Source organism: Camellia sinensis, chromosome 6 (genome assembly GCF_055761805.1).
Source record: "Camellia sinensis isolate YWXY chromosome 6, ASM5576180v1, whole genome shotgun sequence".
In the NCBI taxonomy this organism is placed as follows: domain Eukaryota; kingdom Viridiplantae; phylum Streptophyta; class Magnoliopsida; order Ericales; family Theaceae; genus Camellia; species Camellia sinensis.
The window spans coordinates 204,096,420-204,120,977 of record NC_138966.1 but is presented as its reverse complement, the minus strand read 5'-3'; the positions used below and the strand labels follow the sequence as shown (position 1 = coordinate 204,120,977).

The 24,558-nt window shown below is 40.7% G+C and overlaps 1 protein-coding gene across 1 annotated transcript; it reads left to right on the top strand.

The window, feature by feature from the left end:
* Nucleotides 1–9,025: 9,025 nt before the first annotated feature.
* On the top strand, nucleotides 9,026–21,341 carry LOC114317889 (DEAD-box ATP-dependent RNA helicase 40). The gene is made up of 8 exons (XM_082872990.1): nucleotides 9,026–9,382; nucleotides 10,720–11,904; nucleotides 12,162–12,392; nucleotides 17,180–17,248; nucleotides 17,813–18,082; nucleotides 18,190–18,540; nucleotides 19,481–19,758; nucleotides 19,938–21,341. Exons 2-8 carry the CDS (start codon nucleotides 10,732–10,734, stop codon nucleotides 20,959–20,961), a joined length of 3,396 nt encoding a protein of 1,131 aa, XP_082729116.1. The 5' UTR covers nucleotides 9,026–9,382; nucleotides 10,720–10,731; the 3' UTR covers nucleotides 20,962–21,341.
* The last annotated feature ends 3,217 nt before the right edge of the window (nucleotides 21,342–24,558 follow it).

Here is a 24,558-nt window from a genome sequence, read left to right as displayed (position 1 = left end):
CCTTAAGAACGCTGGAGCAACCTTCCCAATGATGGTGACCAAAATGTTTGCTCCTCTTCTTGGCCGCACTATGGAGGCCTACATCGATGATATGGTGGTCAAGAGTAAGGAGGAATTTCAGCACCTTGGCAACCTAGCTGATATGTTTACCATCTTCAAACGCCACAAGCTACAGTTGAATGCTTCTAAGTGTGCTTTCGGAGTGAGAACTGGAAAGTTTCTCAGTTTTTTGGTCACTAACCGAGGTAATACAAGAACTGGAACGCCCAAATTCCACGAAGGACGTGTAACATCTTGCTGGAATAGTAGCCGCGCTGAACAGATTTATCAGCCGGTCATCAGATCGTTGCCGGCTCTTCTTCCAGTCCTTGAAGTCAAAGTTCTCTTAGGATAACGCATGCAACAAAGCATTAGCCGACTTGAAGGCATACCTCTCTTCCGCCCCCATCCTGGTCACTCCATAACCCGGTGAGGAGCTCTACCTGTACTTGGCCATTTCTCAACATGCAGTAAGCACCGTGCTTGTCTAAATTGAGGGAATTTAACATCTCTCTATCTTTTATGTCAACAAACACTGCTCCTAGCCGAGTCAAGATATCTGCCACTCGAAAAGTTGGCTCTAGTTCTCATGATGGCCTCTAAAAAGTTGGCGCACTATTTCCACGCCCACACAATAGTGGTGCTGACCGAATTTCCCACTTAAGGTGCTTTTTGAGAAGGCGAATTTCACTGGTAGAATTTTGAAGTGAGTAGTAGATCTGGGACAATACAACATCAAGTTTTAGCCTCAAATAGCCACCAAGGCATAAGCCTTGGCCGATTTTGTGACAGAATTTTCCCCAGGTACTCACCATGTCGGTCCTATTAATTTGGCCAGTGCAGATTTAGCACAATGCATAAGTTCAATGCCATCAAAGGGGGGTGAGGTACAAGTAATAGAAAAGACCAAACGGTCCCGAGCAATTAGAGGAAGAGCCGGCCATCCTACCACATGACGAGCTAGATGACCATGCAGGAAAGAAGTTTGTAAAGCCGATCTGTGCCTTGGATTTAAGATACTCTCAGAATCTGTCTGACTGTTAGAAATTATTCATTGGCAAAAAGTGGAGCCTCCAATAGGCATGGTGCCAGGCTGGGGTTGTATTGACCTTACCAAACGAGCTAACCATTGAGCATGCCATCACGCTTGGATTTCCAGCATCTAATAATTAGGCGGGATATAAAGCCCTTCTGGCCGGCCTGAAGAGTGCTTTGCGAATGGAGGCTTCTGAGCTTATGGTATTCAGCGACTCCAAACTGGTAGGCAACCAAGCCTCTGGGGAATACGAAGCCAAGGATGAAATGATGGCCAAGTATTAAGCGTTGGTACGCACTGAAATCAAAAAGTTTGGTACGATAAGAATGGAGCAAATCAGCTACGAAGAGAATAGTCAAACGGATGAATTGGCCAGCTTAGCATCCATGCAAACCTCTTTTCCCAACCCTTTGATGATTGAGTTTTTGCCTAGACCCAACATCGAAGAGCCGGAGGCACCCGAAGTACTTTGCACCGACTTGGGGCCATCGTGGATGGATCCCATTGTTGCCTTTCTCAGAGATCGAGTCTTACTTACCTAAAAGAAAGAAGCCGACAAGATTAGGGCCAAGTTAAAGCAGTTTTGGCTCTCTTCATCTGGCGTCTTGTACAAGAAATCCTTCACTGCAAATACAAGAAATGTCAGAAGTTTGCTCACCAGATATACCAGTCGGCCAAAGAGTTGCTCCTCTTGACTAGTCGATAGCCATTTGCACTTTGGGGGATGGACATTTTAGGACCGTTTCCAATGGCTCCGGGCAACCGCAAGTTTTCATCGTTGCCACTGATTACTTCAGCAAATTGGTGGAAATCGAACTATTAGCCACTATCAAGAAAAAAGATGTAAAGAAGTTCAACTGGAAAAACATCATCACTCGGTTTGGTGTCCCAAAAGCCTTCATCTCAGATAATAGCATACAGCTTGATGGGAAACTTTTTTGCGGATTTTGCAAAGAGTTAAAGATTGAGTTATACAATTCTACAGCGGTCTACCCTTAATCGAGTGGCTAGGCCGAGGCTTCAAATAAGACTATTCTAGATGGCCTGAAAAAAAAAGGGTTGAGAAAGCAAAAAAAATGTGGATTGAGGAGTTACCTAATGTATTGTAGGCATACTGCACTACCCCAAGACGCTCAACCGAAGAAACCCCATTTGCCCTAGCATATGGCATAGAGGCTGTCATATCTTTGGAGATCAGCATGCCTACCATCTGATCAGAAAATTTTGAGGCTGACTTAAACGATGAAACTATTGCCTTGGAGTTGGACCTGACTGAAGAAAGAAGGGAAATGGCACTAATCCACATCGCCGCCTACCAACAAGAGCTCTCTAAGAAATACAACAAGACCGTGCATCCACGTCTATTCAAAGTTGGAGACTGGGTCTTGAGGAAAGTGATGGACAACACACTGGTCCCCGGTGAGGGTAAATTAGGTGCAAATTGGGAAGGGCTATACAAGATAATTGGCTTGGCTGGCAAAGGGGCATACCATCTGGAGGACTTGGACGACAAAGCTATACCAAGGCCATGGAATGCGGCCAATCTCAAGCTATTTTTACTTTTGAAATGTAACCTTTCTTCTTTTTTATTCACACTTGGCCTTTTGGTATTATATGTAATGTTTAATGTGTAATGGAAAAAAACCACCCCTTTCTCTTGTATTATGTGTTTACGTATTAAAATGTTAAGCTACTGAGTACTAGGGGCAATTCGGTCTTAGTTGCAATGGTCCACTATGTAGAAAGTTGTCAGGTTAAAGCCCAAGACTGAGTTGACTTCGATCAGTCTAAGCTGATTTTGTTTGCCGTATAAACAGTTGGTGTCATCCTCGATTGTGATCGTTTGTTCTGAGCTGATCTTGCTCATCTTTTACCGATCTGAATTGCTCACCTCCTTCGAGCTGATTTTGCTCACCTTAATAGATAGTTGGTGTTCTGTCAAACTAGTGATTTGATGCCGAGCTGATTTCGCTCGCTATCCCAAGCTAATTTTTCTCGCTAGGGTAAAAGTTGGTGGCTTGCTCAACTCCTGATTTGAACGGAGCCGATATATGCCCGGAGAGATGTTGTGCTTCTCCATATTGGAACTAGCTAAGTTCATTAAGTGACTGAGTGGAAATTAGCTCGGCGACCCAACACGCTTCACATATGACTTTGTCTGCCGTTCACACAGTTAGTGTTCACCCTAATTATGACTGCCTGTTTTGAGCTGACTTTGCTCGTCCATTCAAATAGTTGATTTGACTAAGCTTACTTTACTCGTTACTTCCGAGCTGATTTTCTCGCCCTCTCCGAGCTGACTTTGTTTACCGGGGAGACAACAGATCTACTTTTTAGCTTCCACAACCGAGTTGATTTTTGCCCGGGAAGACCTTATGCTTCCCCAATTTTGACAGAGAATTTTTCACGTGTGCATATTTGAAAAGTTAAATCGAGCAAATTTCACCTCGACATTTAGACAAAGCAGTCAAACTGGAAAGCACGTATACATAAGGCGAACAGAAAAAAGATTCATTCATTTTCATTACTACCAAAGTTTGGTTACAAAAGGTGGGGCTGCCAGACTAGTTATATCAAAAACAAAAACAAAAACAAAAAGAGAAAGAGAAAAATACAAAAATGCCTAATCTATGTTCACAGTCTCCTCCTGCTTGACTAGGTCTTCTTCGGTCGCATGCACCGCGGGCTCCTTATCGATGATGGGCCTCGGATTGGATTCCAGCTCGGCCCTGCTATCGTCCGGCGATTCTGCTTGCTCATTAACCGGCTGTGGACTCTCATTGGTCGGTAAGGGGAGTGTTGCCTCAGCCGCGCTAGCAACCGTCACCGCTTCAATCAATTTCTGTTATACGGCTGCAGCGTAAGCTTGCATGTGCAGCAGAATGAAGGCTAGTGGAGGATTCTTAAAAATATCATAGTCAGGCTCATGGCCAAGTGCCTTTGCGGTAGTTTTCCAGCCACATTGAAAGAAGATATCTTTCATTCTCCCCACTTGTCGTTCATACACCTTCTCGCATTTCGCGTAACCACAGTCTTATCGACTTGGTCCTTTAGCTTGGCCTTATGAGCAGTGCGGAGCTTGTGTAGCTCGGCCAAGTACCGCTCTTTTTTGGCTTACACGGCATTTTCCTTGTCATCTTCGGCCTTCGAAAGCTTATCAGCTAGCAGATCTCGCTTGGCTATCATTGACTCAAGAGAAGCTTACACCTTCCCCAGCTCGGCCGTTTTGGCCTTGTTATTAGCGATGGGTTCCCTCAAACTCTGTCTCATAGAAATCATGTACTTGTGGACGAGGTAGTTTTTCTACACAGCTTGCAACACACACGCGGTTAGTACATCGAAACCGACCAATAACTTAGTGATTAAGAGATTCGTTCCCTTTCCAGCAGATCGATTTCGCCATTGACCTGAGGACCTTTAGGTCAGAGAGTTCCTCGTGCTTCTTAATATTTGTTGGGAGGAGTAGACCTTTGGTCATGTTAAAGCCCAAGGAGTAATCCTTGTTTGCATAAATGGAGTCAGTGGTGGTCACAGCTCTGCTCTTATATTTGAGATCATGCGACTACACATGGGGGGACGAGGTTTGGTATGATTGAACGGTTATAGTTTGCTCGGTTAGCTCTCCCTGTTCAGTAGACGGAAGCTCGGAGGAATCTTCGTCAACTAGCCTTTGCTCAGTCGAAGCCCGTCTTGGCCTCTTCAACCGACCAGAGCCTTGCTCGCTGGCCAAAGCTAGCATCGACCCAGATTCTCGAGCTGTCTGCTGGGATTATTGCCTTCCTACCATCTCCACTGGTTAAGAATCGCTCAGCTCAGATGTGATCATCGACTTGATGGCTCAGATTTTAGCCATCTTCTATTCGGCTGTTAAGGGTACGAGTTTGATCGGCGGAAGGGTTGGATCGAACTCTAGAGACGGGGCATGAAGGAAATCGGTGACCTTACTCTTACGCGGTGCTGTATGACGAAAGCTCAATTCGTATCCGAACAGCTTTTGGGCTTCTCACTCCTCTGTCGGATGCCGTAGAGCAACCCTTATAGCCTCTTCGTTGGCGTGGGAGTAATCGTCTGCCAAGAGTTTGTAATCTGTAAAAGGAAAGCGAGGGTTAGATCGGGAAAAACAAATCAAATACAAAAATTTGAACCGCACTATGTTGCTCCCCAGCGTTCCCTAAATTTTTGCTTATGTACCAGCTCGGTATAGGCGCCTCGGTGCCTTCATAATTTCTAGACACCTATAAAAAGTCATCATCATTTATTTTTTTATTTGGATTACCCTCAGTAAGTTTTGCTTGGCCCTTGCTAACTTTGAGGTACCAACGAAAGCCTCCTTTATTTTTGTTAAGTGTATACTGGTGGAATATCTCGGCGAGGCCGAGGTTCAAACCGAGAATCCGATTCAGCGCGGCCATGCCATTTATTATTTTGTATGTATTGTTGGACAATTGGGTTGGGCATAGCCTAGTTTGCCTCAAAAATTCGTAGATTAGGGGTTGGACTGGGAAGCGTAGGCCGCCTTCCACAATGGACACGACTATGAAGGGGCAGGCGTCTAATTTGCCCCAGAGAGTGTCTCATTTCTTGGCTAGCTCCAAGTGGACATCATCTGGAATATTGTATTCTCTACGGAACTCGGCCATTGCACCAGGCGAACTAACCATAAACCGATACTTCTCCATCTACCATAGTTTTATTTTGTATTGTAAAATTGATAGTAACTCGGTCAAAATTGAATGGCTCAGGTGATTATTTGCTCGGTCTTTGAGCCTCATCGATGGTAATGTTGAGGTGTGCCTGGTCGGTCCTAATTTCTGCATTATTGAAAAATAAGTACAAAGTGTTAGCACAGCATCAAGTGCGCGTCTTTCAAATATTCCTAGCTCGGCTAAAAAGTCTCTGCTAAGCTATTTTATCTCGGTTTTCTTTTTTAATCTCGGTTGCTCAACCTAAGATGTTAGGTCGGCTCTGGGCCTCCATCAGAAATGATTGACACTTATCTCGGTTTAACACTCCTAGTGGTCTCTATTGCGGTCCAAATCACTCGAAGGGTCCACAAACACATTATAGCTCGGTTTGGAACAATTTTAAGATCCAAAAACTGAATTTTTGTTCGGTCTTGCCCAATTCATCCTAAGTACTAAGTTTATGTACTAAAACTAAAGGGAATGAAGGACACGGAGGCCCCACGCATGCTTTTGGTTGCGATTTCGCCCAATTTCTATGAATATCCGTCAGCTTTTATCCCACGAAGGTCAACAGTCTTAAACGAAGAAAAATGAAGAACTTGAAGAACAACGGAAAAAGGGAAGTGAAGAAAAATTCGAAAAGACTTACCAAACACGGTGCGGGATCTTGATCTGTATAGAGGAGGAGCTTCAACAGAGGATGGCGAATCCGACAAAGAAAGAACGATGACGGGGAGTGTGAGCAACAGTGACAACGACGGCAACGGCGACAACTAAGGCTTTGAGAAAACTAGGGTTTTTTTAGCAAGAAATGAGGTGAACAGTGATGAGGGTTTTTGGACTTCTAGCGCGTATATATGGGGGAAAAACAAAAGGGCGGTAACCTTTGGAATTTTCGGCATAATGGTGACAACTATCGGGTTGCACGGAGTGAATGGAGTAAGCCACGTGGCCAGGAGATGACTGGCTGTCAATACGATCGATAGGATGTCAGTGCGACTGATTGATTGATGACAAGACAACTGACACAAGTCTCAATGACCACAGAATATTGTGTTGGCCAAACTCGGCCGAGCTAGCTCAGCTAGTGAGCAGAGTTGCCTCAACATTGGGGTCCAAGGTAGCAGAGTCGCGTGACGATCGAGCTGCAGACTGTTCGGGCTACTATCACCGAGGCGGGCAGTCTGTGCAAGCAGTTCGTGAGATCACGGTCAATAGCCGAGATGCCAAACAATATGACTACCTCCAGTCGATTTTTGTAAACTGATTCAGATTTAGCTCGGCACGAAGCAACTAGCATGGTGTTAGTGGTTCGCTAAGTAACAGCCTGGTCGAGCATCCCATATAGACCAATAAAGGGAAAAGTGAAACCCACTCTTGGTATGCGTCAATACTGTTTGACGGAGCGACAAACACTGTTTAGAGGTTTTGGTCTCTACACGTGTAAGAAATGTAGAGGGGAGCATAGTCGCCTGTCCAGAGAAGGACAGCAGATGCAGTGCGTCCACAATCTCTGAGGCTGCATGGCCAGCCTTGAAAAGGAGGAGCATGCAGACGTCGGAGGTAAGCAATTTTTGTGCAACTCTCTCTCTATCTACAGTGCTCTCTATTCTCCTTACAAGCTAACTTGAGCGTCGGAGGGGTTTTCCGGCAAACCCATCCGCCGAGTAGCTCACATTTGTTTTTTTTATAGTATGACGAAGTTCTAACGGAGTGCGACGAGCTTGGAAATAAGGAGGTACAAAGCAAGGTTAATATTTCTCTCCCATACAGTAACTAACTGAGGAGGTACGGAGCGAGGTTAATATTTCTCTCCCATACAGTAACTAACTGAGGCAAAAAATTACAAGGGAAGGTTTTACATAACTCACTTTAAATTCAATAAGAAAAAAAGAAAAAAAAAATTGCACTTTAAATTCAATAAGAATACAAATGTCTCTAGTATATTCAGGTAGGAGTGATGAAATTATTAAAAATTAGCAAGCGAGGGTGGAAAGTTAACTCCACGTGGGGAAAATATTTATGGGAAAATATTTATACAAAAAATAAAATAAAAAAAAAGGAGAATCGTACTATAAATTTAGCAAGAATGTAAAGGACTGTATCATATATCAATAAGGCCATGTTTGTTTGGGCGGACTGGATTAACATTTCCATGACTAATAGTCCTAAGACTATGAATCTGTTGGATTATGTATCCTACCTTAACTAATAATCAAGTTTAAAATAATTAGTCTCTACTTCAATTGTTTAACCAAACATCGGATTAATAATTTTATTGGATTATTAGTCCAATCCCAAGCTCATGTCCACCCAAATAAACATGCTCTAAGAGTAATAAATTGAAGAAAAAAATGGCAAGAAAAGGTGATCATCTAACACCTCATGGGAGACATGGAAAAAAAGGGTTTGCACTCAAAGTTCAATGAGAATGCATTATAGATTAAACGATAATACAGTGGTCTGTAGTAAATTTCGATAAGAGCAATGAAAAAAAAAAATAATGGAAGAGGGTCACCAATTAACACTTAACAGAAAAAAATGTTTTAAAAGGAAAACGATTCACACTTTAAATACATCAATAATGCATAGGTTTATAATACACTCCGATAAGAGCAACACAAAGAATATAAAATAACATGAAAAAGGTAATAAGCTGATGTCTCATAAGGAAACATTTAAAAGAGAAAGATAGACTATAAAATATATCATGCCTTTCGTTAACCAGTAAAATTGCATCTACAATTACTTCACAAAATTAGCAATTATCTTAGTTGGGTGAGTGTTCAACAAGAAAGCGGGTTTAATTCAAAAGGCACAACAGTAATATTATAATGAGAAATTTTAAGTGCACAAAGAATATTGTACACAGAAATTTTAAAAACACGAGTTTGCATTCTGTATATAATATTCTCTGTGCACATAATATACAACTCTCGTCACATGAGAGAGTTGTGCATTATGTGCACAATATTCTTTGTGCACCTAGCATTCCTCTATTGCAATCAACACAACGGTATGGAATAGCATTTACTTGGTTTATTTTATATTATGAAATTAATTAATAAGGTGTTTTGTCTTATTTAATATTTAAATGAATTGTTTTGACAATATAACAAATGGTATTTATCTCACAATCTCTCACTACATTTGAAGAGATTCAAAATGAAAATATCCCCTTTACTCATCAAAATTAATGATATGATTTAAGTAGAAATACTTTTTTATTTTATTTTTAAATCTCCCAATCCAAATGGGCTGTTATGGGCTGCTGTTTAGTTACGAATCGCAAAACAGCCATATTGGGCTAAAACGTCAGAGGGGTCCATAATCCATTTGCCGGAGACAAGACTCTCATTTTCCAGGCTATAATATTCTCTGCTCCCCCTGATTCTTGAACCCTAGATGGAGTCGAGCTTTCCCTGTGAATTCTTCATCTAGCATCGCAAGATTAAGATTGCAATCATTCGACTACTCTCTCTGCTACAAACTTCAGAGGGACACACCGTACCTTAGGGTTTTAGGTTTCACAATTTTCTGCAAATCGTTTCTCTGAATTTGGAGGGAGGGAGAGCCAGAAACAAGTGAAAAAGCTTCGCGGTAGCTCGATTTCTCCTACAAGGTAAGCAATTTTCGTATTTGCTCTGCTTCTACGTATGTTCGATTTTTGTTTTCAAATTGTTTTGGAGAACTCGAATATTTGTAGTTGTATATATACGTATGTGTTTTCTGTATGTTCTATAGTTATCTAGGTTGAACTAGTGATTGGGGTTGCCAAATTGTAATTTACCTTACCTATATTGGTAAAACCCTAGAACCGAAATGTGTGAAGAAACCCAAGATTATATTTATTTGACAATGATAAACCCAACAAAGAAAAAAAGATATTTTGATTTTGTTTATTAGTATTATTTGTGCATGTTAGTAATAATTAGGCTAACTCCCAATCGATAGGAATTGAATAACAATTTAAACCAAACAATCAAACAAGAACATCAAGCGACTATTCCTAAGATAGACAATCAAACAACAACAATTTAAGCGACAAGAGATGTAACAAAATAGGCAAAGACAATTCCAGATGAAATTATCTAAGTTTACAAGAGTTGCAAATTACAAACTACTGAAGAAACTACTCCAAGATTAAGAGAAACTATTCCTAAGATAAAAAGCTAAGTTGTTGTTGTGTTGTTGATCTCCTATTCCCGTCTCTCTTTGGCCTCTTTATAGGCTTCAAACAAATCACAAGTAATTGCCTCGGCAGTTTGTTTGCACCCATGTGCCACACTTTATGGGAATAACTTCTCCAATATTTATGCCCCATTTTGCCACCATGTTCTAACCACTTCCTGCACAAACTGATAATAACAATAACAATAATAATAGTAATAATAATAATGTGGTCATAATTAAATCTTGAAAAGATGATTTATGGTCTGAATCGACAGACCATAATTGACAAGCCATGATCAATAAATTTAGATTTGACTACAATCGATAGGCCACAATCAATAAAATTGGATTTGGTCACAATCGACAGAAAACAATTTATGGTGCAAACAGGGCGCATGAAAACAAATACATGTAACAAACAAAGATTAATTTCACAACGAAACTGAATTTCTTAGTATGTTCTCAGTTGTTGAGGTATAGCCAATCAGAGAGCCAATGTGAAATTTATTTTCTCACACACCCATTCCAGCCCCGCCCCAAAAGTTATGGGTTGGATGGACTGATGCTATGATGATGAGTTCATTTCTTACACATCATGACTAATATTCTCCAAAACAAGTATATGGCATGGTATATGTGTAATTCCAGGAAATTGCATTAAACCATTTGCAATGTTATTGTTTTGTTTTGTTTTGTTTTGTTTTTTGTTTTTTGTTTCCCTTCTGTTATTTGCAATGTTTTAACTGCTATTGTTATTTATTATGTTTGAGATTTGCCTGGCTGTAGGCAACAATAAGTATGGCAACTGCAGAGCCAGCACCGGCTTCCCTTGGTCCTCGTTATGCGCCTGAGGATCCTACTCTGCCAAAACCCTGGCAGGGATTAATTGATGGAAGCACTGGGCTTTTGTACTACTGGAATCCTGAAACAAACATCACTCAGTATGAAAAGCCATCCTCTTTGCCTCCTCCATTGCCTCCAGGCTTGCCTCCCTCGGCTTCTACACCCAAGCTGGCTCCTATACCAAGTGTTCGAATGATGCAATCAAATAGTGTTGTGGGCCAACCAGGGCAGCAAATGACACAGACCCCACAACAGCAAGGGCAACAAACAGACTCGTCACAACATCCCCAACTAATGCCACAAATTGCTCAACAGCATAGCTCACACTTAGCACAAGCCGGGCAACAACAGGGAACACAATTGGCTCAGGCCATTCAACAGCAGGGACATTTAACACCACAACAACTTGGGCAACAAACAATACAACAACCAAATCAGCAAGTTCTATTGCAGTCAGGACAACAAATGTCTCATCAGTCAGCACAGCAAATGCCACAACAATCAATGCAGCAAATGCAAATGCCAATGTATCAAGGCTCACAAATGGGGCAATCACAAGGGCATCAATTTACACATCAACAGATGCAGTACATGGCATATCAGCAGAGCAACATTCCACAGGGGCAACAAAATTCGCAGCAACCGATGCAGCGTACTACACAGGGGCATCTATTTCCCCATCAACAGGAGCCGAAAGCAGGATTCCAGCACAGAGAGGATATTGATTCTCAACAAGGAAAGCAAATTGGGTTGTCTCCGCAGATTCAACAGCCTGGTGGGCCATCTGTTCAAACTGTTCCAGTGGGAACTAATTCCATTCAGATGCAACAGATGGGCGTGCAACCTGGTCAAGCACAACAGTTTGGTAGCTCCTCTCTCAATATGCAACAACATGGCTCTCGGGTTCCATTGCTGCAACATAGTCCCAGGTTTCAAAATCAGTTGGACGCAGCAATAATGCATAACCAACAGCCTAGTGCGGCCCCTGTCAATTTAAAGATGGGTTTTGAAGAAAATGCATCTAGAAGAGTTGGGAATGAGTATTACTTCAATGCTAGCAACGACAGGACTGCTATGATTCCCCAGCAACCAAAGCTTGCTTCTATACCCATGGCGAGAAATCAGCAGGCATGTTCTAATTACATTCATTGATGATAATATTTTTCTCAATTTCTATAATAAAAAAAATTATATATATATTTAAATTACTTAGCCAAGTATTGTTTACTTATGATTTTGCAATCTCATGTATTTATTTATGTCCTTTCTGTGTATACCAAGAAGGCATGAATAATAGTGGGTTGCCTCCTTTAATATATGTCTTCCCCGTACCATTGTGTTGTGATAATGGATGCTTTGCTGATATTGTTGCTACTTTCTATTAGGAGATGAGGGTGGGTGTTGCTCCACTTCCTAATGCCCCTCATGGTATTGCTGGTGGACTAAACTCTGTGGCAGGGCCTGCCGTGCATAACATTTATGGTCATGCAGCCAGTGGGCCAGCCTTTCCAAATAATGCTATGACAAGGCCGCCTCCAATGATTATGGAATCCACAGATGCTATTGATCTCTCGCCAGTTGAAGTATATTGTCAGAAGCATGAAGTTACTGCAACGGTCTGTATTTTCATGTCTCGAGTGCTCTAAGAATATGTATATCAATGTAATGATTCAAATTTACAATTAAATGATCTTTTCATATTCATATGGTTTCCTTTGCTGTGTTTTTACAAACAGAGGATTATGAATGCATATTAATGAGATAGCTTTAGTGAATGGACAAATAATAGTATGTTAAAAAGGAACTTAGTATTAGAGAATTATACAAAATAAGGGGATAATTATAGTTATGCTTTGTTGTTTATTTGGCAAAATAGAAAGGGAAACAAAATATAGAAAATATTAAGAAGCAAGAATCCTCTGTGTGCAACGTTGTAGAATAAGTCTCTTTGGGGGGAAACTCATCAGTTGTTTGTAACCCATGATTGGCCATGCATTTTTTTTATCCCTGGTTGACTGTCACAATTTCAATGTATCTTGTGTTTCCCGTTTTACACAGTAGTATTTTTATTTAATGTCTAGAATAGTGTAAAAATATATGTATTATTGATATTGATTGATTGATGTAATTACAAGATTGATAAATTACAATTCCTATACAATCTATATATAGAAGAAAATGTGGTAGTAGGTGTAGTGGAGGTGATAGTGGGTTAGGTGAAGTGGAGTGTGTGGTGAAGTGGAGGTAGGTGAAGTGGAGTGTGTAGTGGAGTAGGTGAAGGTAAAGATGGGAAATTCTAACAGCCCCCCGCAAACTCAAGGAGGATAGAAACTAACCAACTTGAGTTTGGAGAGAGTTACAAAACAAGAAAATACATAAAAATAAAAAAGGATAGGAGACACTGTATGGTCGTGTCAGACCGTTGGTGAAGACACTGAATGGTGGTGTCATAACGTTGTAGAGGACACGGTATGGTGGTGTCATAATGGTGTAGAGGACACTGGATGGCGGTGTCAGACCGCTGTAGAAGACAGTTTATGGGGTCATGTCGGACCGTTGTAGAAGACAGTTTATGGGGTCATGTCGGACCGTTGTAGAAAAACAGTTTATGGGGTCATGTCGGACCGTTGTAGAAATTAATCGGAATCTATGTCGGGACAGTTTACAGAGTCTTGTCGGACCCATAAAGGAGCTAACCGGAATCAATGTCGGGACAGTTTACAGAGTCTTGTCGGACCCTTGTAAAAGCTAACCGGAATCAACGTCGGGACAGTTTACAGAGTCTTGTCGGACCCAGAAATGAGCTAACCGGAATCAATGTCGGGACAGTTTACAGAGTCTTGTCGGACCCTTTAAAAAGTCGCACCCTCAAAAGGTGTGCCCAATTTTTCAAAAGGCGTGCCATCAAAAGGCGTGCCCAATTCATCAAAAGACGAGCCAGACATGATGGCGAGGCACGTGGGTGCCTTGGCTTGCGTGCCCGTTTGTCGGCTGGTGGCAAGAGGCGCGCGATGCGCGTGGCTGCCTCGGCTATATAACCAAGGTTGAGGCAGAGGCTGTGCAAACCAGTTGGAAACCTCTGAATTTTGGCAGTCTGAAAAACTCTTTTGCGAGAGATATTCTGTAACACTCTGTTGCCCAGAAAATGGCCTCGTCCTCGTCTTCCCGTGGACTGCTCACCCTCTTTCCCGACCTCAACGAGTCAACAAGAGAGAGAACTGGTGCGGTGGCACTGGAACCTCAACCAAGCGCCCCGGAGTTTGCTCCGTTGAACTTTCCGATGCGGTCGGTGGAGCAAAGAATGGCAGTGCAGTCGGATGTGGAGGCCAATCAGTATACTCTGAAGGCATGTGTGGAAAGTATGACGGCGGTCACAAACTTGTCGAACCGGCTGCAGAGTAGGACAAATGAGGTGCAGCATTTAAACTCCCAGCTGGCTCTGCTCCAACGCATGTATAAGGATGCGCGAGCAGAGATAAGCGTGCTAAGGGCAGAAAATAAGGAGCTGAAGCGGAAGGCCACCGTGATGTTCCGTTTTGGAGGTCCGCCATATGCTGCAGTGGAGGAGCAGGGAGTAGTGATCATGCCCAGTGGAGTGGGAAATACGGAGGCCGGACTGGCACGGGACACCCAAGATAAAAGTAAGAAGAAGAGACCTGCAGTAGAGTAGAGAAGGGAAAAGAAAAAAACCCACTGTGTGGGTGGATGTTTTGTGTGTTTGTTGTTTTGTTGTTTTTTTTTTTTTTTTTTTTTTTTTTGATGTAAAATGGGGATCGGGATTGATCCTAGTGTAAAATTGTGATCGGGTTGAAAACCGAGGTGGTGAATGGATTGTGGATTTGTTTTTGTTTGTTTGTTTGTTTGTTTGTGTTTTTTTTTTTTTTTTTTTTTTTGTGGAATAATAAAAATAAAATAAAATAAAATAAAAATAGATAAAACAATATATATATATATTAAATTGTTTTTAAAATAGAAATATATTTTATATACTCTAGTGGGATGAAAAATGGTGGGAACAAAGAGAATAAAAAAAAAAATAGAGATAAGAAAAATAAGCACCCGGATGAGACATGCCCAGGTGGGGTGATGAATAAAAAAAGAAAAAAACAACAAAAACGAAAAAGTAGAAATATTAAAAAAATGTGATGGGTATGTGGTTTAGTGGAAAACATGTGTGAAAGGGGCTCACCAACTAAGTGTTGTTGTTAAAGAATAAAAGAAAAAGAAGCACAGGGGGCAGACCCAGTCATGGCGATGATGATGTTTGGTGGGTGGTGGAAAAAGTAAAGTGAGAGAGAAAATGTGTTTCCCGGATTTGAGAGAGGTGTCTGAGGAGTGGAAGAAGGACCTCCAGAAGCTGATCATCATGTGGTTGTCTTGCAGAAAAGGGGATGCATGGAATTCCAGTCACTGGTGGCAATAAGAAACTGAATGGGTTGTTATTAACAATAACTGTTCGGCAGAGATCCTGTGAGAGGCAAGACAGATCCTTCACATCATATACACATATATACCAAGCTGGTACAATCTTCATTCACTTTTGTCACCAAGAACAACAGCAGGTTGGATTGATTCACTTCAGGTCGCGAGTTGATTGCAAAGGTTCGCAAATTCGACTCAGGACTGTGAAGAAGAATCGCGAGTCGCGAAGGAAGCCCCAAGGTCAGATCACGAAGGAGTCTAGATTCGAATTTCAGAGTTGATGAAAGGTCAGCGATGTCTGATTCAGCGACGAACTGAGTTGCAGGACCAAACTCTGATCAAATCTTGATCTGCAAAGTCAGATCGCAAACTCAGTTTGTGATTAGATTCACATGCCGACAAGAACAGCTTCGCGAAGAACTCCAGTCAGTTCGCAAAGAGCAATACTTTGATCGAAGGTGTCAATCAACTCGCATGTGGGCTGCAAAACTGATTTGCAAAGAAGGCCCATGAACTGGAACCAAGTTACAACACTGAATATAGGTCGAATCAGAGTGGAACATCAGCGAACCATATGCTCAATTGCTGCGGATGATGAAACCATGTACAGCCAAATTAGGCACAGAATCTCAAGCTCCGAAACCAAATAATAAAGATCAAATTGAGAGAGAGAAGACAAATGCCCCAATTAGGGGTAAAACCCCCAAGGTCTAGAGAGAGAAAAAAATTGGTTGGAGAAGAGATGGCCTTCTGTTTGGTAATGAAGGGTGTCCCCCCTGCATGGTGTGTGTGTGTGTTTTGCCCATCATTGTTGCAGACATGGTGTTCGATGAAATGTCTCAGAGAGATCTGATTGTTTGCAGACATTGGTGAAGAAGAGTGACGGTATGTGTAGAGAATTTTAGCGGACTAGGTTGAGGTCCGGCGGGCGGCTAAGGTGAGGTTGCCGCCCGCCGGGGAAGCGAAAATACTAGGTTCTAAACCTGCTCTGATACCATGTAAAAATATATGTATTATTGATATTGATTGATTGATGTAATTACAAGATTGATAAATTACAATTCCTATACAATCTATATATAGAAGAAAATGTGGTAGTAGGTGTAGTGGAGGTGATAGTGGGTTAGGTGAAGTGGAGTGTGTGGTGAAGTGGAGGTAGGTGAAGTGGAGTGTGTAGTGGAGTAGGTGAAGGTAAAGATGGGAAATTCTAACAAATAGTTATGGCAAAAAGCAAAAATATGTTGCTTACATTACATGTTTTACCCAAACTAGGCTAGATAAATAAATAAACCTTGAAACAACAATGATTAATTACTATTGCTATAAAAACAAGCTTGTATTTTATTTTTGTTGCCTTTTCTTTACACCGTGAAACATTCTGAAAGAACTGAGTTGACTGCTAGAACTACTTGCTTGGAACCCGAATGAAACAGGCTTACTTTTGTTTGAAAAATTCAAGAATCCAGATTTGATTAAGTTTCCAATCTTGATGTTTTTAGCTTTCATTTTGATAATCTTTATCAGAGATTGTAATTTGTATGCTTTTTAGGATCATGAAATTTTGATGTTTGAATTTTATTTTCACATCATACTTATAGAGTTCATATTATTATCAACTTTAACTCTGTTCTACCATTACTCCACTACCAGGGTTTCATGACCAGGCTGCATCTCTGGCAAGTAGTTCTGTAACTTCTCTGTGTATCTAACAGAAATCCCTTTCTCTCAACAAATTATGTACATGTACAAATAAATTTTACGTTGAAGTTGAAAGTTGAAACATCTTGATTGGAGCTCTCATTATGATATCTGTGGATTCCTAAACCACCCCCCCCCCCCCCCCCCCCCCGGGCCAAATAATTGGTCATCTTAATTGCACTAATCTTCTTGTTCAATAGTCTTGTTTATCTATATTATACCGTGCAATGTGTTTAATCATCTGGAGATTGTTTGAATTTGATTTTTGAATTGAACTGCATAGGGTGGTGATGTTCCAGCTCCTCTCATGACGTTTGAAGCGACTGGCTTTCCTCCAGAGATACTTAAAGAGGTAAGTTCTTTCTCCCGCGAGGACCGACTGTTGTTACTTTTGGTACTGTTAGATTATAAATTATTAAATCAATTTATTTGTATTTGTGTAGTTTTTGTCCCCCCTTTTGTTTATGCTTTAAGCTTATAAAATTCTTACTTGCCGCAGGTGCGATATTTGCTCCAGAAGAGGAGCTTATGTCGTACGCTGCACTGCTATCCGCATTCTTACGTGACAACTATTCTGACTTTTGGAGGCTGCAAAATGGACAGTTGGAGCCTGCCTTTGTCATCTTCTAGAAGGGTGGTTCGCCCTTGATCCAAATCACAATTGTGTGACTGGGATTTCTAGCATAGTGGCTCTGCATCTTATGTCTAATTTGCTCCCTTTTGTTGCCTCAAGTTGCTTCAGTAAGCAACCACATACCCATGAGTTTTCTTTGTGCAATCTTTTTTCCCCCCTTAAGATGCATTACTCTGGATTACCATATGTAATTCTTTATATTGGATTCTTAATTAGGAATTCTAATTTCTATCTGATTGGCTTTTTATTCTCAGGATTGATCTTATACATTTCCTTTTTCAGTTGCATTTTGCAGGTTTCTCTTCTCCCACACCTATTCAGGCACAAACATGGCCAATTGCGTTACAAAATAGGGACATAGTGGCTATTGCCAAAACAGGATCTGGAAAAACATTGGGCTATCTGATCCCGGCCTTCATTCTTCTAAGACAACGCCGTAATAATTCTCAGAATGGCCCAACAGTTTTGGTCTTAGCTCCAACTCGAGAGCTTGCCACACAAATACAAGATGAGGTTCTCAAGTTTGGTCGATCTTCAAGGGTCTCTTGCACAGTCAGTCCTCTAATCTATTTTTCTTCTTAATCATGTTGATGAATTCATTTTGTTTACCTGTTTGTACAGAATTTTGATTTTATCATATGGGCTAATTATTGTTTCAGTGCTTGTATGGTGGAGCTCCTAAGGGTCCACAATTAAAAGAATTGGATCGAGGGGCGGATATTGTCGTGGCAACTCCTGGTCGGCTCAATGACATCCTTGAAATGAAGAAAATTGATTTTGGGCAAGTTTCTCTTCTTGTGCTTGACGAAGCTGATCGGATGCTTGACATGGGTTTTGAACCCCAAATACGTAAGATTGTGAATGAGATTCCTCCCCGACGGCAAACTCTTATGTATACAGCGACCTGGCCCAAGGAAGTGAGAAAAATAGCAAGTGATCTTCTTGTTAATCCTGTTCAGGTGAACATAGGCAGTGTCGATGAGCTCGCTGCAAATAAATCTATTACTCAGGTAGAAATCATATTTGTGGCCTTTCAAATGAAGCAACATATTTTTTAGATCTTCATAGAAAAGCGAAGAAAAGTGTTTTGACTTATCATGAAAAGATTAAAGTTATTTTTAATTGGATCATAATTAAAGGTTTATTTCTTTCGATATTTCTTTTCCTTACATTTCTATTAGTCGAATAACTAGAACTTGATGGAGTGGATCGATCAAGGAAAATCTATTCAATGCAAGCTGTAATAATAACTCAGTTCTAATTGTACGCTGTTTTGAAGTAGGTCAGGAATTTCTATAGAACAGCACCCAATTAATATCCAATAATGGGTGTTTGGGAGGTTGTAGATTTTATTTGATTAAAATAAGCCTTTATTTAATTGGGATAAGGTTCTGATTATGATGTTTGTGATGATAAGCTTTCTTGAAATTTTTTATATTTGATGAAGTTTTCTGTACATAAAGTTACCATAATAGTCGACTACTGGTTTCTGTTACACATGAGATTCATATACTTACAAAATCATTGTATATTATGTTACCCTGTAGCTACTAGCATCGGAAAAAAAAATCATAGACAACTGGAAATGTATGGCATTGTGTTTAAAGTTTTAGGTTTAATATGTATCCTTGGGTTGAAATTAGAAGATTAGTATTGGGATATATCAACAAAAAAAAAAATTTAGAAGATTAGGATTGGGAGGTGCTGGGAGATTTCTTCAGGGGGAGTTGAATTGCTCCATGATGCATTGAAGTTGTGGCCTTTATTTTCTGATACTTAGATGTTGTGTTGTGGCCAATGAACAGTAAAATGTTTTCTCGGATTGTGCATGTCATATGTTAATTATCTGTTTCTATTTGAATTTTTGTCAATGTGTTCTACCCCTTCTCTCATCTTCTTTTTAAATCTTCTACTCCATGAGATGAGAATTTGTTATGACCATCCCTGCAGCATGTTGAAGTAGTTCCTCAAATGGAGAAGCAGAGGCGCTTGGAGCAGATTCTTAGGGCCCAAGAACGGGGTTCGAAGGTCATTATATTCTGTTCAACGAAAAAGTTGTGTGACCAGCTTGCACGTAGTATTGGACGTAATTTTGGGGCCGCTGTAATTCATGGAGACAAGTCTCAAGGCGAGAGAGATTGGGTGCTGAATCAATTCCGGTCTGGAAAGTCCCCGATTTTAGTTGCCACTGATGTTGCTGCACGGGGACTTGACATAAAAGATATAAGGTCAGATCTCCCCCTTTTTCTTAATTTCCATAAATAACAGGATTCATATTTTAGAGACAAACCTCAGTTTTTATTTGTGGAATTAAGGAATGAGACTTGATGTCTTTTCTTGGAGGATGCTCTTTCATTTGTTGCGAGTTATTTGCCACTTTAAATTGTTGTTGATTGTTGCATTGTAGGGTTGTGATCAATTACGATTTTCCAACTGGGGTCGAGGATTATGTCCACCGAATTGGAAGAACTGGGAGAGCTGGGGCCACTGGAGTGGCATACACCTTTTTCTCTGATCAGGACTGGAAGTATGCAGCTGATCTGGTAAAAGTTCTGGAGGGGGCTGACCAGCTGGTGCCTCCAGAAGTACGAGAGATGGCTTTGCGTGGTGGGCCCAATTTTGGCAGGAATCGGGGTGGGCCAAACCGCTATGACGCTAGTGGTGTTGGTGGTCGTTGGGATTCTGGTGGCCGTAGTGGCACGAGGGATGGTGGTTTTGGTGGCCGTGGTGGAATGAGAGATGGCAACTTTGGTGGCCGTGGTGGAATGAGGGAGAACAATTTTGGCGGCCGTGGTGGAATGAGGGATGGTGGCTTTGGCGGCCGTGGTGGAATGAGGGATGGCGGCTTTGGAGGGCGCATTGGAATGAGGGAAGGCGGCTTTGGTGGCCGTGGAGGCATGAGGGATGGCAACTTTGGTGGCCGTGGTGGTGGTCATGTTGGCTGGGATAGGAATGAACGAGCCCCACATGATAGATACAACAATATGGATGGGCGTGGACGGGGTTATGGCAGGGGGCCAGGACGGTTTGATAACAGAAGAGATGTTGCAAACCGCAGCAGAGGTAGAAGTTATAGCTCAAGTCCTGAAAGGGTTCGAACATGGGGCTATAGTAGAAGCCGTAGCCGTAGCCGAAGCCGAAGTTGGAGTCGAAGCCGAAGCCGGAGTCGTAGCTGGTCTCGCAGCCGTAGTCGCAGCCGTGACAGACGTGAAAGACCCCGTAAGACAAAATTTGATCAGATGGAACCCTCAATGCCAGTATCTGGGCCTCCTCCTGAATCGAGGATGTCTCCTATGTCTCTGAGCACACAAGCCAATGCAATTTCTGGAGTTGAGCTTCCTGGCCAGTTACCACCGGTTGAGAATGTTGAGCCAGAACATCCAGAGGCTGCTGCTGCTGAACCCCCATGCAATTTAGTTGATGAATCTTAAGGTGTGACACATACTTCCCATGTATTTGTAATATTTTTGGGACACAGGTGGTGTCAATTTTTATGTGTGTAATGGTTCGCTTAACTCACTTTTCTGAAGACGGTGTCCGGTAGGTATAATCCCATTTTTTACAGCAAAGTTGAGGTTGGGGCTGTCTTGATGAATTGATTGATTATGTGGAGAAGATGAAAACTGACTTCTTTCTGTTTCTTCTCTGTATTGTCTTGGCTCTTGGAATTTATTAGTAATGGGAGGGTGTTCGATTGTGATTTGGTCGGCGGCGTTGTTAAGCCAATGTGCTGCCCTCCTCTGAACTCTTTTATGTGATATCACATTTAGTTGAAAATTTCATTATGGACTTGCCATAGTGTGAAACGTAATTGGCCTTTATGTTGACCAAAAACAGATGGGGTAACAAATTTCCTGTTCCCTCTCCTCCTTCGCTTGCAATTTTATATTTGAGCTAAAATTTATTACAATACTAATAATAATAATATTAATTTATTTGGTTGTGTATTCATTTTTATTTTTGTTTTTTCATTGTTTATCATGCTTTTGGAAACAAAATAATGAAAATTTTGTAAATATAGGGAGTTGTTATTCTTATTCCATTTTGCTCTAAAGTGAAGTAGGAATAGTAACTATGTATAATAATGACAGAAATAAGTGTAATTGGAGCAACATAGAGTGAGAATAGCGGCTTCTTTAATATATTGTTGTTATATAATTTTCTTTTTATTTTTGTGTGAAAATAGCTTTCAAAATCCTTAACCAACTCTTTTAATTATCAAAAGTGAGTTATTTATAAAATATAATTAAAAAAATCTAATTTCAGAAGTGGATCCAGTAGAATTTTCTGATATTTTACGAAATGTAATCATTAGTGTAAAAAATAGTGATGTGACTCAAGATGTAAGTTGATGATAAGAGAAATGTAGTAAGTAAATGAAAGTTTGAGTGGTTTTATAAATAAAATTAATAAAATTTTTCATTAATCATGACATTGCATCTAGCCAACTACTGTCCCCATTAGTTAATATAATAAATGGAATTCCTCCTCTAATAGTGAGATTTGGTTGAAATTTAACAAATATATGGAAATCTCTCTAGCAACCTACTAAATTATTCATTAATTCGAAAGGGACTGTCGAGTATTTGATGTCGTCTATGACATTGTAGACGGCATCTTGATCGTAGTCCTTGAAACTTATTCTGCCGGAGAAGTAATTGTGTCGTCCAAGGCTTCTGGCCCAGGTGATTTTTCCTATTCTTGAAGGTGCTTCGAGGTAGAGGGAGATTAGGCGGATGGGTCACTGTTCTGGTTCCTGTTATCAAAGGAGGAGGAGAGTTCTTCGTCAGTATCTAAATTGTTGATATTATTTTTGTGTATCCCTAATCTAATTCAGTCGTCTTCTCTTCAAATGGAGAGACATGAATTTTGACATAACTCGTATTGTACAAAATTTCGACTTACAAACAAAATATTATTTTCTACCTATTTTTTTACTTCTTCATTTAAGAAAGGACATGAATTAAATGGGCTAGTATATGGGGCCTCTCTCTTTTGTAACGATCCCTCAAAAATGTTTTTAATTGAAGGTATTTTGTGACGTAATTGGTGGGACATCTTTCTTTGCAGAGTGCAAATAATTGTTCTTTTGTTTCTGCTTCTGCAAGTATTCCCTTCCAGAATTTGTCTCTATTCTTAGAAGGACTTTTTCCCTTCAATGAAAATTCTTCCCATTCGACGAACTTGCCCCCTTTTTGTATATACTATCGACTTGCTATTGAAGAGTGGATTTTTTCTCTATGTGGATGATAGATTCTGCCGTTGGTTCCAGTGAGATCGAAAAATCTCGGATTCAAGGTTTGGATCTTCTTCGTGCATTGAACCATGATATGAAGATAAGGGTTTCCAATCTTCGTGAAGCGCCCTTGCAACAAGTATGTAGTATGGCTGACAAACTAGTTGGAGTAGGGATTGGAAGAGCTCTAAGAGTTGTTCTTTTGGGCATAGGCATTGTGGGTAGGTGAGGAAAACATTCTTGACATAGAAACGGAAAGAGGCTTGGCGAAGTATTTTGTAGTGGTAAACAGTGAACTCACGCTAGCGGTACAATGCCTCCCTATTAGTTAAAAAATCCAGTGTGAATGGTGTGAGTATTGTGACTGGGGGGCGCTGTATTAATATTACCAACGCCCCCCTTCCGCTGATCTGGGTCGTCCATTGTTATACTTTTGGACACATGTATGGATGAGGTTAAAAGGAAGTCACACCCGGACCTAAGTGTGAGTACTTTTGATTCCTTTACCAGATAGTGCTATACACGTGTCACTTTTTTGGTGGTTTGCATGGTTATAAAGTAAATATTCTTGCAAAATGATAGACATAAAGCAAAGGCAGAAAAATAAATGTGTTTGAATTATTTTGAATGGGTATCTTCGTCCTTACACACAGGCCACTTTGGCTATTTATCTGGTACCAAAAAACATTTTATGACAGAGAGGAATATGCTTTTGCAGTGGGATAGCTACTGTGGTGACGTTGTTTTCTAGTATCTTGTTTCGTTCCTCCTTTTCAGATTTTTTTTTTTTTTATTGATTGTTTTGGTATACAACATTGTACTCCTTAGAAGAGTATTCCAAGAATTACGGGCAGTTCACTAAAATGTGTGTAGATCGTTTTTTGACGTGGCAGATAGGATTGTGGGAAGAGAGGCGGTGGTCAGCTTCGGCGAAGTTTGTTCGTGGGTACGAAGAGTAGAGGGAAAAAATATCAAAGGGACAAGATAAAAGATTTGCAGGATTTGAACAGAATGGTTAGCAGAGGTAAGAGAATCTGCAGAATTTGCATGATAAAAGATTTTGAGTGTTTTATAAAAAATGGAATACGGCATGAGCAGCTAGTATCAGGCTCCCCTTGCGTACTGCCAGTCAAGGACATCGACGGCCAGTGGATATATTACCGTGGTCGTACACCTTTTAAAGTGACGTACATTCGCAGACGGTATGTTCAGAATATTCCCCGATATATTAAGAAGACTAAGAGGGGAGTGAAGAAGTTACAATTGTATGATGAACAATTAAGGGACGTTAAATTTGATAATAAAGGTGTGACGAGATTGCTTAATGGTATTGAGTTGGGTAATAAGAGATAGTGATCGTTAATAAGATAAGATCGTGGTTAAGAGTATAAAATTAATTGAGAATGTTCAATTGGGACAAGATGCTAAAGACGAAACTGTAGTCCACCATATATTGTTTTTCCTCTTAAGTGATAATAGTCTGTCAGATTCCGCCCCCACACCTGACAAGATATTTATTGGAGTTGGGAAGGGTAATTCTTAGACCTGGATTGTTAATCCTGACCTATTTATTGGAGTTGGAAAGGGTAATTCTTAGACCTGGATTGTTAATCCTGACCAGTCCGACCGGTTTCGGATGCTAAAGAAAATAAGATTCAAGCTCATTAGGAGCAAAGACAAAGAGTGTGTTCGTCACGGGATAGAAGTTGTGGACCGATTCTTCCCAGTTGATGTTTGAACGGACTACAAAGATACAATGTTAGAAAATGTTATAAATATTTAGAAGGGTGCT